This window comes from Cordyceps fumosorosea (assembly GCF_001636725.1).
Source record: "Cordyceps fumosorosea ARSEF 2679 chromosome Unknown scaffold_16, whole genome shotgun sequence".
Classification (NCBI taxonomy): domain Eukaryota; kingdom Fungi; phylum Ascomycota; class Sordariomycetes; order Hypocreales; family Cordycipitaceae; genus Cordyceps; species Cordyceps fumosorosea.
This window is the reverse complement of record NW_017387316.1, coordinates 285,647-301,982: the sequence shown is the minus strand read 5'-3', so window position 1 is coordinate 301,982 and position 16,336 is coordinate 285,647. Positions and strand designations below refer to the sequence as shown.

Below are 16,336 nucleotides of genomic sequence, written 5' to 3'. Positions count from 1 at the left end.
CAATTGCAAGTTTCATTCTGGCGATGATGCTACATCGGCAGTTGTCATCTCAGTGTCTTGGAGCCGACCTGTGTCTCGTCACTTGTGTTGCGCCATCTCAGCGGACTTGCAGATAGCTTTTTGCTGAACGGTGGAGACCAGCCGTCGGAGTAAAGCTATGCCCTTGGTGTATCCATTGAGGTGCAGTTATAATATTGGTTGTGGTTGCTTTCATGATGATAGGCTGCCAAGCTCGCCTCATCGGTGCTGCGAGCGGATGCGTTCTTCATCCCTTGGTGCAGCAACAGTCTTGGAATTTCTAGCAGCCTGTCGGGATGATCGCCTATCCTCCTTTGAGAGTCCGTCATCATTCTCTTTGGGAAGAGTGGGCGTATCTTGTGATTGGTTAATTGTTGGTGTGCTTGTCTGGCTGCCGCCGCGTTGGCCATGGTAATGCACAACTTGTGGTGGGGCTTGCCCAGCATGAATGCCCAGTTGTTCAGTTGGATAAGGGTTGAGATCTTTACTCGAGGTAGAGAACATGGATACGACGGGTTGGTGGTATCCATTTGTGCCGCCGCTGCCGCCGCCCGTGCCTGTGGGCTGGCTATGGCTGAAGTGCTCAGCCTGTGTCGGGGTGCTAGCGTCGTTTCCGGAGCCCATGGAATCGTTAAGATTGCCCGTGAGACTATTCATTCCACCTTCAATATCACGCAGTAGCCGCACATACTCCTCGGGTACCAGACCACTCTCCTGTGTCTTTGGGTCTTCGGCCACCAGCCAGCCCTGGCCATGTCGGTACGAGACCCAGATAATCTGGCCCTCCACAAGAGGAAGTTCATTTTCGTTCTCACGCGCAAAGTCAAAAAGAGCAACGGCTTTACCGTGAAATTCCTCATCGGGTGAGGTGATGGTGAATTGGTAATCCCGTGAATAGCGAGACTGGTCCGCATCGTGGAAGCCAGATGATGCAGGCGAGCTGGCATTCTCGGAGACATCATACTCGTCGCGGGGACGACCAGTCTGATCGTAGTGATAAGCACGGCTATGCCGTGATTGATCGGGAGGATACGTGACAAACTCGCCGCCAGGGCCATTGGCTTCCCCTCCCTGGTTCACATAATACTTCTCATGGCCATCCCCGCTAGTACCAACGTAGTAGCCCCTCTCACTGTCGTAGTTGGAAGGGTTGAGAATTTGGCTGCGGCGTGCACCGCTCGCAGACGCTGTAGACTTGTGTTTGCGGTGTCGAGTGGCGACCACGGGGCTCTGTAGGTCTTCGTCTTCGCTGTATGGAGGGCCGCCATCACTGCAGTGGATGGGAGGGATGTCATGGGCCCGTGAGAATCTGTCAGAGCCCCAGAACTGAGAAGAAAGGCGATGATCCCACGCGACCGGGGGGTCCGAGAGTCTGCGACTCTCGCTAGCAGGAGTTGTCCATCCTGAGGGGGGCCCGGAAGGTTCTGGAGGTGGGCCGTAATGGAGGGGATTTGTATATGGGTACGCGAAATCGCGCACAAGGGTGTATGACAGAGTGGAAGGGAAGAGCGGAAAGGCATTCGACTCTGGCCTCGACTTGGATGGGACAGAGCCCGTGGAGAACTGGGACAGGCGGTTCCTTGATACGTGCGACATTGGGCGGGAGAGGGTTGATCGGCGTGCGGTGGGTGTGGTCGTGGTGAGCGGAGGCAGGGCCGAGGTGTTGGCCTTGGACGAGGCGGGAGAGGCGTCGTTGGCAGAAGAGGTCGAAGGGGTAGAAGTGACCGACGTAGGCGCTGTTGTTGTCATACCGTCGCGGATAAGGGCAGGTGGACGGGCGCCTTGACAGGCGGACCGCGCACCAGCAGTTGTAGTTGACGCTGGTTGTGCGCTAGGTGCTTGTGCTTGGTAAGTACGACGCGGGCAGCGGTCGCAACGGGGCGGCGGTGCCGTGATGGGATGAAGCAGATGGTGGTCGGGAGGTGGGCAGGTTGTGGAGGGAAACAAACAAGCCGCACTGCGAGGAGAGTCGGGAGGAGAGGCCGTTCGATGACCTTGCTGGTGATTCCGTCTATGTGCAGTCGGTGAGTATGAGAGACGGGCGACGGAGATTGCTGATTCTGGCCAGCGGTTGGCGCAACCTTGGTAGTCGGCAGGTTGGAGGTAGTAGGCAACTTCGCAGCGGCTGGAGAAGAGGCGCAGGCGTGAGCGTGGGGTAGGTAGGGGCGGGCAAGGCGACAAGAGCACACGGCTGCGACTGCGACCTGGGGTCGGCGTGGCCCAGGACAAGGAGAGAGAGACGAGAGGAAGGGTTGTGTTTGGCAAGGCCCTGTTCGCGCTTGGCAGCAATGAAAAGGAGGGCGCGTGGTGAGATGAAGAAAGGCTTGGGCGCAGGGGAGAAAATTAGAGTAGGAGGAGGAAGAAGAGGAGAAGATGTGGAGGGGAAGCCGGTGCCTTGCTGAGGTGCTAAACTGAAGAGCTGTTACAGTACCTGAGTACTTTATTTTAGCAGGCAGGTTGGCCCAGGCTGGCCCGCCGACTGGGGTTGCCATTGTGCTAGCTGGAAGCTGGCGCTAAAAAGGGCCACGGCCGCCAATCAGAGCCCAGAGTGGTTGGAGGGAACAGGCCAGTCATGGAAGAAAGGAGGGAGGGAGGAGGAGGAGGAGGAGAAGGGGAAGGCATGCAGTATAACCACCAAGTATAACTTGCATTTGTGTATTGGTTGATGCAGGATGCGACTCAGGTTAAGGCGTCGAGTGTGTTGACGGGCTATATCAGCAGTCGAAGGCACACCTGCCTCGTGGTGAGCAGCCCCAACAAGATCGCTGCCTGCTCCGTACCAGGTTAGACTGACATTTACCAAAGCTAAATACGGATACCTAGGTAACCAGTGCAAGGTGAGGATGTTTCGGCATGAATTATAAAACTATCCAGCCCCAGATGGCGCTTGGGCGCATCCAAAACCACGGAAAATACCAGCAACAAAATCAGCCATCTCCGGGTGACCAGGGCCGGCCGCTCAGGCAAAGAACTCCTCTTTGTGCACACGCCTTGTTTCCATCCCTTGCGACTCGTCACCAACAGATCGGTCATGACCGGCCGATTGCAGCCATGTACCTGAATATTTTCCTGAGGTCGTTAATAGGTAAATACTCCGTAGGTAGAAAAGTACCTACATAGGTAGCAGGTACAATGCACTGGACCCTGCCTAACCCAGGTAGGGAGGTGCAAGCCCTCCAGCGTCCCCTGGCATACGATCAGCAAGGCTGCTGTCTGGCAAAACTATTTATTACACCAATCATTCAGAGGTGGAAAAAAGACCAGTTGCTATAATAATAAGAATACAAGGAGACCAGCAGCCCCTCCAATCTTTCAATGCTGGTAAGCCAGAAACGCCAACTATCCAGTGGGGTTAGAAGGCGAATTACTTATGTATGTATGTACAGTATGTACCTATGTATGTACCTGTTTACATATGTATGTATGTATGTACCTAGTAAAGGTGCTTGCTCGCATTACCCGAGCCCGGCCCGGGTTGCAGACAAAAATAGAATCTTGCGCACACGTCAGCGTCCAACGTGGTACGACATGTTTGCATTCATAACACGGATAAGTTCGTAAAAGACGCGAATACTTGAGGCTGAGAATGCCTCACAATTTCCACATTGGCACATTGCGGCCCAAAGCCCACCCAGCCGTGAATACAAATAGACGCATAACAGCAATCTGCCCAAACGACCAACTAGTTACATTAATTATGATTATCAGGGGGACTGACAAGAACCAGGGATCTTCTGCCGCCGGACGAACTTGGTATCCTTTCATGGCATGTGGTCACGGCCAAGACTTCCGGCGTCGACAGAACCCTGCGATGTGTAGCCGACGGCTGCCGCCACGGAGCTGGGATCATGAAACCGCCGAGCAGGGCTGTAAAGTGCTAATCCCGGCGGCGCCACGTGCGAGGCCGTGTTGGAGGCCAGTCATAAATAATCTGTACAAATGCATAGATTGAAAGTCACTCGGCCATACTCGCTCACATGAAGCCATAGCCGCTATCCTCTCTTCACCAACAGCATAAGATTTGACTCTAAAGCTAGACAGCAGAATCTCAACCCGTGATGAATGTGTCAAAAATCAATCAAGGACGAGTTTCCAGAAAGCAACAGGCTGTGATTCAGGCCACTTCACTTCTACACAACTAGGTTATAATCCAGTTCCCCGTATTACCTACCATAGTAACTTCTAGGTAACCTTACCTACGTGCCGCCTAATTCTAACGAAGAAATGTAATTTAGGTACGTATATGTCGCTTTCCCGGCTTCTATTCTCTGATTCGCTCTGCCGCGCTGTCGCCGGCGTGACCTGAAGCGCGTACCTAGGGCGTCTGGTAACGGTAGTTAATGTACCTACCCTACACACAGACATTCTTGCCACACCTCATTGGTCAGCCGCCGTGCAGATAGATGGCCGCTGGACTGCTTAATCCTTTCTCGGCCAAGTAAAAAAAACCTTCATTGAGATTGAGAAAACCGAGCCCAGAGCACCTCAGGACGCTCAACGGAGAGATCAATATATCTTTCTCATAGTCGTGAATATCGGTTCGCTGTTGAGCGGGCTTTCCGCGCGAACGTGCCTGAGATCCCCTGGGTCGGAGCTGGCATTTTGCGCGCGACTTCAAACCCTCAGCTTTGGTCAATTGCTGTCGAAATTTCGAAATTCAAGCCCGCCCCAAAGCTATCCAGGTTGCCTCCTCCAAAGCTGGCAGTAACAAAGGGTAGCATAGGGTTGGAGGATCGCAGAACCCAATGACGGTGGCAGGCAAGGTCACGACCGGCCTGTCTGCATTACCAGCCGATATTTAACCATCGCCCCCACTCCAGCTCCCACAACAACTGTCTCGCCTTTTCCACGCGTTGCAAATTTACATCGCACATGCTTCTCTCGTTTTCCAAGAATGTCATCGTCACATACCACCGGTTGAGCTGGTGGAACGACGGTATACTCTCATCCATCTTATGACGTAAACTCTACTGAGCCAGGTAAGAAGCCGCCATTGATGCTCCTGCCCAATTCCGTGATGATTTCAATTATTGGAGCTGTCTGAAGCTTGCATGTGGATAGACACTTTATACGCAAACAACTTACCACTGATGGGATACTCGTTCTTCAACCTTGTGTCGTGCCTTGTTTCTACCGAGCATTCCAACTAACCGCTGGCGCACAGTGTCGTCCTCGCCCCCTGGCAGCGACCCTGTCCGTACAATTCTCCAGGCGCGACGAACCGCGATACCATACCAACATGGCGGCCACAGCCAACGGGGCGCCTGCCGCCAATGGCACAGATAGTGGTCCCGGCGACTTCAAACTCAAGTTCTGCACCGTCTGTGCCAGTAACCAGAACCGGTATGTTGCCTCCTCGTATACCCATGTGGCTGCAGCTTAGTCTAACGAATGCTAGATCCATGGAAGCCCATCTACGACTATCCCAAGCCAACTATCCTGTCATCTCTTTCGGTACGGGCTCGCTTGTGCGTCTTCCTGGACCGACCATTACCCAGCCCAACGTCTATCAGTTCAACAAGACGTCGTACGATAGCATGTACAAGGAACTCGAATCCAAGGACTCCAGATTGTATAAGAACAACGGAATCCTAAATATGCTCTCGAGAAATCGCGGGGTGAAGTGGGGACCAGAGCGCTGGCAGGATTGGGCCATTGGCGTTCCTCGTCTCAAGCACACAACCGACCGGGGCAGCGAAGGCAGTGAAGGCGGCGTAGTTGATGTTGTCTTCACTTGCGAGGAGCGCTGCTGGGACGCCGTCGTAGATGACCTCATGAACAGAGGCTCGCCACTGAACCGACCAGTTCATGTCATCAATGTCGAAATTAAAGATAACCATGAAGAGGCGCACATTGGCGGCCAGGGCATTTTGGATCTTGCCAACTCGCTTAATGCAGCCGCCAGGGAGGAGTGCGAAGCTGTTGGAACCAGCGCCTTCGACTTGGGCGGTGCCGCGAGCCGTGCCGCATTTGACGAGCGCGTACCGGATATTCTTGCCGCTTGGCAAGAGAGATGGCCAAATCTGCCATGTACCTGGACACTGGCCTGGTTCTAGTCTTGAACAGCGAAGTGCTGTGCATTGTGGTTTCATTGGTAATGATGTGACGACCAGCTGTATAACTAGATTACCGCATTACACGAGCAATTCGAGGGGAGTTGAAGAAGCCATTCGTGGTAGCATATAGCTGCTTGTAGCCAAGATCCTCGACCGGCCGTGCATAAGACGATCCGGGCGCCATAAAAACGGGAGCCTATGCGGAGCCGCGACCTCGTATATGCAGACCTTGACCTCGCCGTCGATTGATTCACGCTAGGATCGCGCATTGTGAGCCTAAGATGGAAAAAGAAAAAAAAAGGTAAGGAAGACGCCGAGAAAGAAATACGTTCAAGAGACTGGGCAGGTGTGATTGGAATAAGTGAGGTCTGTGATGTTCTCGTTAGATTGCTGTAGCTAGGCAGGGCAGAGCTGCAAGGAAGAATCTCGAGACATGTTTCACGACCATGCAAGGGCCGCCGTCCTCCACGGCACTCGGCCTGGCGAGCAGTCCGTACAAATATGGAGGAGCTTCGGTTATTAGCACTGGAATAATTCGCACATGCGGTTTATTGACGCAAGTCTTGGCGCGTTTGGACGACCTCACAGGTGGGACGGTTAGGCCACTTCAACTTTCCCTCTCTCTCTCGCTCTCTCTCGTTTTGCTCCATCTTCCTTTGTCTCCTCGACGCTCTGGGAGCCGCCGCGAACAAGGGTGTGAAATCACCATCCAACGTTTTATAGGCAAGGTATAGATAGGGCTATGTATGAGCCTGGGGCTGATTGTCACTTTAAAAATGCGAGCATACCGATGTCGAACGTTGCGCTGCGGAAATGCTGGCCCGCTAATACAGTATACATGCAACATGTAAAACGGGCTAGAAGCCGGTCGGTCATGGATCCCCGTTTAAGAAGGTTTAGGTCTAAAGTAAGCGGGTTAAACAGTCAAGCTTTTTCTTTTTCTCAGTTATTGTTTTACCGTTGTGTTGAAACGTTGAAACTGCGGGAGGGAAAAGGACTGAGTGAACAATTGGCAATTGCTACTCCGAATCAGTAACGGAAGCGACGCCGGAAAGTTAAAAGCTTGGCCGTGAAAATTGGCCGGCGGGATTACCGGCTCCAGAAGAAGAACGGCGGAGACAAGCGCGCTGGTAACGACAAGCTACCAGTAGAATGGCAATGAGACGAGATGGTGAATGGTCGGATTGTTCTGCGGTGATGAAGAGAAAAGGCAGGTGGCTTGTAGAGGTTCCACACCACCAATGTAACCGAACCATCCATCTCTCTGTTCACTTGCAGGAGAAAGGAACCGGAATTGGGCGAGGAAAGAGAGCTGAGCAAAGAAGAAAAACGAAGGAAGCCTAGACCCGCTACCCAGGGCGCATCTCGGAGGAGAGGTCGCCGCTAATCTAGCGTGGACTTGGCCAGCAGCCATTGGTGGACAAAGTGAGCAAATCAGGGGGGGACTTTAGGTGGGCTCTTTCAGGGGAGAAAGGGACAAGCCACCAGATAATTTCACGGCGTTGCGTGAGTGGTGGATGATGGATGGATGGATGGATGGAAGGGAGCGAGTTTGCGAAAAAGGGTGGTGTTGTGATCACGAGACTCGTCACAGCAGCGAGCATTTATCAAGTGCCGAATGCAGCGCGGGTAAGCAGTGAGATTGTTCTCTCTTTTCAAACCTTGTCATGTTCTGATATGGCAACTCGTAGGCTGGGTATAAAAGTTGTCAGTTGTTTGCTACCTGTGGCGATGCAGCTAGTTAGACAAGGATCCAGACGCAGAATTCGGTAACGACAATACTGAATCAGACTGGTGGTAGTCATAACAAGTTAGCGAACTTTGATCATCTCGCTACGCGCCCTCAGTTGTGTTCTTGATCATGCATGCGATGACCACGGGACCCCAATGACAACCAGTAGGTAATAATACATACGCAACTATTTTCTTTCATTGTACTCCGTACTAATAATTGTCTGGAGTCCGGCCCCAACGACGCTGATTTCGGCAACTTCTTCACCATCATCACCCCAATTATCCTTTGCAAAGAGCGAGCACACCCTCCCCAATAGCAAAATCCACTTATCGCCATATTTATCTACCAAATCTCCTTGGAATCGTCACCCCCGGCCTGGTCCTCCCCATCGAGTTGTGGGCGCTCAGAAATTGCCAACTACAGCTCATTTCCCGTTTCTTGTTCATTTGTTCTAACCCGTGTCTTTGTTCTGTTCCGTGTCTTTGCTATTTGCCCAAATCCACCGCGCAAGTCCACACACGCCCCCTTGCGGCAGCCGTTTCAAACCAAAGTAGACACCAAGTTAGCTGTATTGTCCTTGTCGCAGAGTCCTACTGCCAAGTACTAACTAGTTAGTTAGTCACCAGTAACTAGCATTATTACTTCATCGACGACGACGACGACGACAAGAAGTAGTGATCATGGCCGGCGACAGCCGCTTTTTCGCTCATCATTGATCACCATCTGCCCTCTCGCGTGGAACAAGCACACGAGATCAAATGAGTTCCACGTTTGGCCTTTGTGTCAGTGGTGCGGGCTACGCTGTGTTTCTTGGATTTCGAGCCACTGTAAGCTTTCCGTTAGATTCCGTTGCGTTTCCGAGCAGTAGGCTCTTGAATAGATTTTCAGGGCGACAGACAGCAAGATTGAAGTATATAGTCCGCCAGTAACTAGATGCCAGAATTGCTGCGGTCTATTCTCGCCGTACTAAGCCAGATACTGCACCAGTCCAACTTCAGCAGCGTGGGCGGCTGGTCGGAGGATTCATCTACTGCCTACCGGCGCAACAACGAGGCATTCATCAGCACTCGACAACGAACAGTGGAATTAAGTGGCATCCGACTCCCAGGGAGGCCAAAGTATCAATCAATAACAAGTCATCCTCCCTTGAGGATCCCAGGACTCAGTCCCCGAACACACACAAGGCAAGGAGACAAGGGGGTAACACGGCAGGAGCGAGTTGCCCCACTGCCAACAGCTGCCACACGGCACAACTACTGTAAGCAGCTTGTGAAAGACGCTGCTAACAGCCCCCCAAGCACCGGCCTACAGCCCTATCCTGGCCAAATGCTCAGTGGTCCCGCAGCGCCCAAGGTACCCCTACTGTCAGCTCAAAAGACCTCCCAAAACACACGCCCACCTGCGCCCCCCGTCCCCCGTGCCGGCGTGCCTGCCGCTATTGTTTGACTCCTGGAACCAAGCAAGACACCGCCCACGGTCCTTTTCCCTTCTCTCCTCCAAACACCCTCCGCAACCCCCCCCTCACGATCATGAGCGCCGTTGGTCGCAATGCGCCGCTCTCTCCGATTTCTGTAGGTGGAAACGAATGGTCCATGTCGAAATATCCTCCCGGTCCCGACGGTCCTTATCCTAATAGTCGCGGCAACCTCGCCTCGCCCCCCCATTCGGGCGGCTCCAACGGCAACATGAGCATCAACGGTTTCCCCGGCGGTCCTAGGAGCACCGGCGGCCCTTCTCCGCCTCCCTCGGTCGGCCGTTCGTCCAGCGGCACCAACATGTACGCCAGGAGCGATGCTGGTCCTCCCAACGGCGGCCCAAGAGGCGGCCCCGACGACCAGCAAAGGCCCATTGACGAGGGCGTCCTCCACGAGCACTACCTTACCCTCCGTGTCTTCCTCAACTCGCGTGACTCGGCCGCGAAGCAGCAGCCCAACAAGGCGCGCGATAAGCTCCTGCGACTCTCCTCTGTTCAGTTCTTCGAGCTGAGTACCGATGTCTTCGACGAGCTGATGCGCAGGCAAGCCTCCGCTCGCATCCCCAAAAACGCTCCCAACCGCCCGCCCGCCTTCCTGCTTCCCGAAAAGGCGTTTCATCCGAAACGAAACCAGGCCCGGCAACGGCTCTCATCCCTCGGCCACCCTCGATTCCGAGACCTGGCCGCTGATGTCTTTTCCGAGCTTGAGCGGCGATTCCCCCGGTTTGTGGGAGGTGACATTCCCCGTGGGAACAGCGCCATGTCCAACCGCAGCGGCGGTCGCACCGGTACCCCCGTGAATGGTGGTGGTTTCCCGCCCAGAGGTCAGAGTCGCCGTCCGTCCGACGCAAGCTCCATGAGAGGCGGCCCGCCACCCCCAGACCCATACGGCGTTCCCCCGTCCCCAGGTCTCAGCAACGGCGACTACAACCGACCCCTGCCTAAGCAACTTAACCAGAATAATACAATAATTCCCAATAAAAGTATCATGCTCGAGGAGGATGACGGTGAGGGCACGTCAGAAGTAAGTTGCGACGCAGTTTGTGCAGTACAGTATCCGCTCGATGCTAACAGGCTCACTCTTAGGCCGACCGAAAACTCATTGAGGACTATGAAGTACAACTTCGAGAGCTACGAGAGAAGCTTTCTGACATGGAAAGCCAGAAAAGGGACGACAACTTACAAGAAAAGCAGGAATGGGCGGACAAGCTAGCTGAGGCCGAGACCCGAAATCATTCGATGAAGCAAGAGCTGGGCAGGCTACAGGACAGTCATGCCCGCGAAACCCGCGACTTACAATCAAGGTTAGAAGATATGGAGCGCAATTCGGGCAGCATACGCGGGGGTGGAGACCTGGAGATTGAGAATGAGGAGTTACGCAACTCGCTTGATCGGCAGCAACGCGTCACCGAAGAGGTCCGTCAAGAGGCACAAGAGTTCCTCCGTGAGATGCGCACACTCTCTGAGCAGAGCCAGGCACGGTATGAAAAGCAAGTTGAGCTGGAACGAAACGTCGAATCGCTCGAGGCCGAAGTCAAAGAATGGCGAAACCGATATGCCCGTACAAAAACACAGCTCCGCAGTCTACGCTCTTCATCGCTCGGCTTGACTGATGATAGTGAAGGCGCGCGGCTGATCCGTGAAAACGGCTTTGGCGACGACAATGGCCTTGTTAAGGACGTCAACGTCACCAAATATCAAATTTCCGTCGATGAGCTGCTTCAGTCGGCGCGCAGAGACAACCCGGAGAAGACGATTGATGCGATGAAGGCTGTCGTGGTTAGCGTGCGGCGGATTACGAGAGACGCCGACGGCGTAGCACGACACGACGAACAGTTAGTACAACAACAGGCTAAACTCAAGGCCAGGGTTTCTGCGACAGCCAACAATCTTATCACAGCTACCAAGAACTTTGCTTCCGGGGCGGGTATCTCGCCGGTCTCGCTGGTGGATGCTGCCGCGTCTCACCTGACGGCGGCTATTGTCGAACTTCTCCGCGTTTGCAAGATTCGTCCGACGCCGGCGGGAGAGCTAGAAGACGATGATGACGGGTCGATAACGCCCGTGGATTCGGCGAGCTTCTTTTCGCCTCGCAGCACTTTACACACGGGATCTTCACAAAACTCATTACCAGCACCACCGCCGTTTCAAGGGCTAGGGGGCATACGTGCGAGCGCTGAGTCGTCTGCGTACAGTCCCATCAACTCGCCACGAGAATCGATTGACCCGTATGGGCGGAACGGTGCCAATGGCATGACGAACGGCTACGGGCGTGCCAGCAACGGCCGAGATGACGGGTACAAGACGTACGACGGCTACTAAGCTGGACGAGACTTGTAGCAGCATTTCCAAACAGCCGGTGGAAGACGAAACGCGCGTTGTTGATACCCCTCGGATGCGGGAACGGAAGCCCGTATCACGAACTGCTGAAATTATTATGTTTTGCTTCGTTTAGCCTGGGATGGCAGAGCCACGGACGGTCATTATTATAATATTTGGGGAGCGAGGTTGAAGGAAGAACTAAATGCCTTACGACATTTGCATACAAACGACAGGGACACTAGAAAGGGCACCGCGGACGGCGTGCTGGGATAGAAGGACCTGGAGCTGGCGTTTTTTATCGGGTTGCATCCCAAGGCGTGAGAGAGCTTGGGAAGTTTACTGTGCGGGCGAGTCTATTTGTATAATTACTTTTTAGGGGGTTTTTTCTTCTTTATTCGTCGCGGGAGAGAAGGGTGGCTGCGAGACGTGTGCGTCTTGCGGCCATGTCTCGTGAACCTTGTTGAATTGAGCGAACGGCTTTTGCTTTTTCGATATGCTATTTTGAATTTCTAACAATGGCAGTCCTATTGAAGTTTTTACGGTTTGCGATTGTGAAGGGATCAGAGGGCCCCTGGACGGGCTTGCGGAGTGAAGATGACGCTCATGACCTTGTTAGAGGGAAGCAAGTGGAGAGACCCAGACGAGGCTGGCGGAGGACAAGATGGACCCACCCCCACTTCTTCTAGTCACTTGAATGCATCGGTGTCTCTACTAATGGCCTTTTTTGGCTTTTTTGGCTTTTTTGGCTTTTGGCTTGGACGCTCTTCGGCCGCAACTTGGCAACCAATCTGGCAGCCACTTAGAACGATGTAAAACCTTGACAAGTCGTTGCGACTACTTCTTGATTTCTTGGCCCTCTTCTCTGTACTCTCGTTCTTCATCTGATTTATCCTCGTCAACGTGCGCGCATCTCCCGAAACATCACCCAAACGCCCATTCACCCCCATTTCTGGGAAGCGCCGCCCGACACCGAGACCTGCCTGCCTTGTCACCCGCTCTCTCGCTTCTTTGTTTGACTTTGGCGCCAGCCACGACTCGGTCACCGACCTTCTTTTCTTCTTACTCGTTGTTCCGACGCCTGAGAGCCTCGCATAGTCTGGCTCATCCTTCGACGCTCACGGATCCCTGGCTCTTTAATATTTCATACGCTACATATACAAAGCCTACCCGTGGACAAAGCAATAGCGGGCGCATTTGGAGTTGCGATGGCCACTGCGATACTGGAGTGGCCAGCTGCGCGCCCAGAGACTTTCGCCGAGGCGTACGAGCAAGATGGCAACAGCGACGACGATGTTGTCGATTTGGTCAAGTTCCCTGTTATGGAGACACAGGAACCGTTGCCGATAGCGACCGCGACCGCCAGTACAACCGCTTTTGCAAACCAAGACGTCGACAGTGCAACCTCGACCGAGGAGAGCATGAACGCCCTCACTAGCGACACTGTCGCCCCCTCCGTCGCAGCTGCGTGCGAAAACACAGTCCAAGAGGCCAATAATGAGGAAGTGGTCAAGAATGCAGATTCAACAGAAGTCGCTACCGACACCACACCAACCATCTCAACAACTCCCCCACCACCCGCCACCATCTTACTAGAGCCGCCGAATTCGGCCATCACCGCTACCAGCTCCGACATGAACTCTCCGCGCCCGGAATTTTCGTCACCCCTGCAACAGTGCGCCGAAAAAGATTACGCTCCGGCCACGCCTCTCAGCGATATCAGTGATACGGAAGAGTTTGCATACGACTATGACGAGTCCTCGGGCCATCGCCTGATCCGACTCTGTCCCACGGCCGCCCAGTGGGATGACTTCCCCGCGCTGCTGGCGTTTGCGCGGAAGCTCGGTGCATGCGATGATGGGTGCTTCAAGCTCAAACTGCCGGCCGATCTGCGCCGCCCGCTGCCGCGCAAGCCCACTCAGACACTGCCAGCCAATGCCTACAAGGCGAAGCAAATTCGTCGCACGACATTTTGGCAACTAAGCACGATTAGGTCGGAGGGTGAGTTTTACACCCCAGAGGACGTGGACGCGGAGCCGACTGAGTCGGTTGAAGCGACGCTCAAGACGCTCAAGACCATTTTCCGCAAGAACATGGGTAGGCAGATGCGCAATGTACGGTACCGCCCGGACGTGCCCGCCTGGAATAGTGAGCAGCGCCGCGCAGCCGGCGTCCCTGCGGACTGGAGCCCCATCCACCCGCTCCGGGGCGATATGCTGGACCACACCAAAGCCGTGATCCCCGGCATCCACACGCCGTACGTATACGAGTCGGCGCCGCAATTCGGCGCCACCTTCCAGATCCACGCGGAAGACTACCGACTGCTATCCCTAAATCACCTCTACCGCGGGCGCAAGATCTGGATCGTGGTCCCGTGCACGGCGATTGACTTGGCTGAGCGGGCCCTGGGTCGCGGGACCGACGGCTGCTCGCAATTCATGCGGCACCGCGCCGAGTTCTTCTTCCCTGAGAAGCTGGAAAAGCTTGGTATCCCCTACCGCATCGTCGACCAGCGGCCCGGCGAGACGATTGTCGTCCTGCCGGACGCGTACCATGAGGGGTACAGCACGGGGTATACCCTCGCCGAGGCGAAAAACTACGCCGACAACGAGTGGAGCACGGAGACTTACAAGCCGTGCGCGGCGCACTGCCAGCTCCTGACTGCCATTCCGCCCGAATACCTGCGCCCGCTCGCGGACGGCGAGGAGAGGCTAGACTTGTGCGCGCTGCAGGACGAGCGAGCAGAAGCGGTGTGCGAGCATGAGAGTGAGGACACGCCCGCGGTTGCTGAAGCGAAACGACGATCGGACGATATGGAGGCAGACGACTTTATACAAGTGATGGAACCGAAGCGGGTCAAGGTCGAGGATTGACTGCTGCGGCGTCGTTGTGGAGAGAAATACGGATTATGATATTGCGTGTTTTCTGGGCTGTTGGAGTTGGGCTCAAATGACATAAGAACTTATGAGAGGGATTATGAGCGCTTTTTTTCTGTATATTTATATGTGTTGCCGTTGCTTGTCAATTCATGAGGGCTTTCCATTACAGGTGGAAGCAAATGGGATTGCGTGGGCAATGTTTCTTACTCTGTTTCTCCATTACTGTATTTTGTTTACTTTGGCGTCATAGAAGGGATGGAAATACCTCTTTGCAATGATGAAATAGAATCATCGATTAGGTTTAGAAGCAGTCGAAGGACTAGCTTAATTTGCTTGTCTCACTTGTACTTGAACAGGACCGGGAAATTTAGTTTCAGGCAAGGCCTTGGGTACGTTGGGTGGGTGTATGTGGACGAAGCTCCTCAAGATAAATTCGACCCCTGGAGGCGCGAGGGCTAGCCGTGTTTTGCAGACGGGGGATTTCGCACAAAGAACTTGTTAGGCCTGGGGAAGTAGATGTCCTCTTCGCGCCAAAGTCGAGCGCAGACATCTTAACCGATGTCAAGCGAGGCCAGGGGCCATCGCAGTCACGGCCCCCCCTCCAGGGTAGGGCCCGTCATAAGGAGAGACCATCTTCCTGGCACTCTCGCTCCATCAAGATGCCAAAACTTACGGTACCTGAGAAGCCTTGGATACCCGACACGTGCATACTCTCTTATTCATTCGTTGGTTAGCGGTCGTTGGGCTCGGATGCTGCCGCTGCCGGTAAAAGCCATGTGCATGGTCACTGCAAATGGGCCGCGGAAAATTTCCAGGTAGGAAGCAGAGCTGCGGTCACCGGATCAACATCTATGCATCTCAAATACTGACACGCACTAGACAAAGCCGAGATGGGGGGTCACACCTTGTGCTCTGCTCTGTAAAAGCCTAAATCGATAAGAACGGCGGTGGGTATGAAACAAAACGAAGTCTCTCTTAGCGATCACCGGGTTTACCCCTGCTCCATCGACCGAAGGTGATATTGATACATGGCATGATTAATCAAGACACTTGCAGAGAGGGGGGTGCGGGCTGACTGGAGAGCCGCGGGCAAAGTTGACGTCAACAGGCTTGCCGATGGAATCCAGCGCAAAAGCAGCTCATAAAGAGGGTGTTTCTATTTTGGCTCGAAGATCAGTGGTGCGTGCTGCTCTCCCCCCTTTCGCTTGGAGCAACAATGGCTTGAAACTGATAAGTGTATGTACATCAGCAGATGCATGCGAGATGGAATCAAGTGGCCAGCGATGCTCCTGCAGCTGTCTTGTTGGTTATTGCCAGGAGACCAAGTACCCATATGTAAAGGTAGCACCTTCCTCTTGACCGCGGCTAAGCAGGTCAGACGCAGGCGGGACGGAACGACCAGGTAGTACTACTAATTACCGGATCAGAAAAAAGAAAGCACAAGTGCTTTCTCGGTAATAGATAAACGTGTCGTGGTGACCCCCCTCTTTTGGGCGTGGCGGTCTGTCTTGGGCGACGCTGGACCAATCCTTTGTGCGCGGGCGAGGCGCTGAAACGGTCCTGCAACGGCGACTGCCTCCGTGTTGGGGGGAGGGGGGCCCGATGAGGAGGAGACGACCGCCAGCGGGCGGCCGTGATTGCGGCCCGAGAGGATGGAGTGCGTGATGGCATGATGAATGGCTGGATGGCATGCTCTCGGACCTTTTTTATTTTTATTTGTTTTTATTTATTTTTTACTCTTGCTAGTTATCGCTTTGCTTCCCTCCTTGCTGTCGAGAAGAAGCGGCGGGCCCTTTGTATCAGACGTGAAGAGCGGGACCTGCAGTGCAAAGCCAAGTCGGCGTCTGTGTGTCTG

General features: G+C 54.1%; 4 protein-coding genes across 4 annotated transcripts; 3 read left to right on the top strand and 1 right to left on the bottom strand.

The window, feature by feature from the left end:
- Nucleotides 1–237: 237 nt before the first annotated feature.
- ISF_06280 (RING finger domain-containing protein) lies at nt 238–1,767 on the bottom strand (the record flags this gene model as incomplete). The annotated part of the gene is made up of 1 exon (XM_018849884.1): nt 238–1,767. One exon carries the CDS (start codon nt 1,765–1,767, stop codon nt 238–240), a length of 1,530 nt encoding a protein of 509 aa, XP_018702861.1.
- Nucleotides 1,768–5,257: 3,490 nt separating this feature from the next.
- ISF_06279 (protein SSU72) lies at nt 5,258–6,074 on the top strand (the record flags this gene model as incomplete). Its single annotated transcript, XM_018849883.1, has 2 exons — nt 5,258–5,361; nt 5,417–6,074. 2 exons carry the CDS (start codon nt 5,258–5,260, stop codon nt 6,072–6,074), a joined length of 762 nt encoding a protein of 253 aa, XP_018702860.1.
- Nucleotides 6,075–9,338: 3,264 nt separating this feature from the next.
- Nucleotides 9,339–11,605, top strand: ISF_06278 (hypothetical protein; the record flags this gene model as incomplete). The annotated part of the gene is made up of 2 exons (XM_018849882.1): nt 9,339–10,307; nt 10,370–11,605. The coding sequence occupies 2 exons, from the start codon at nt 9,339–9,341 to the stop codon at nt 11,603–11,605; spliced, it is 2,205 nt and encodes a 734-aa protein (XP_018702859.1).
- Nucleotides 11,606–12,810: 1,205 nt separating this feature from the next.
- On the top strand, nt 12,811–14,475 carry ISF_06277 (lysine (K)-specific demethylase 4B; the record flags this gene model as incomplete). Its single annotated transcript, XM_018849881.1, has 1 exon — nt 12,811–14,475. The coding sequence occupies one exon, from the start codon at nt 12,811–12,813 to the stop codon at nt 14,473–14,475; it is 1,665 nt and encodes a 554-aa protein (XP_018702858.1).
- Between the last annotated feature and the right edge of the window lie 1,861 nt (nt 14,476–16,336).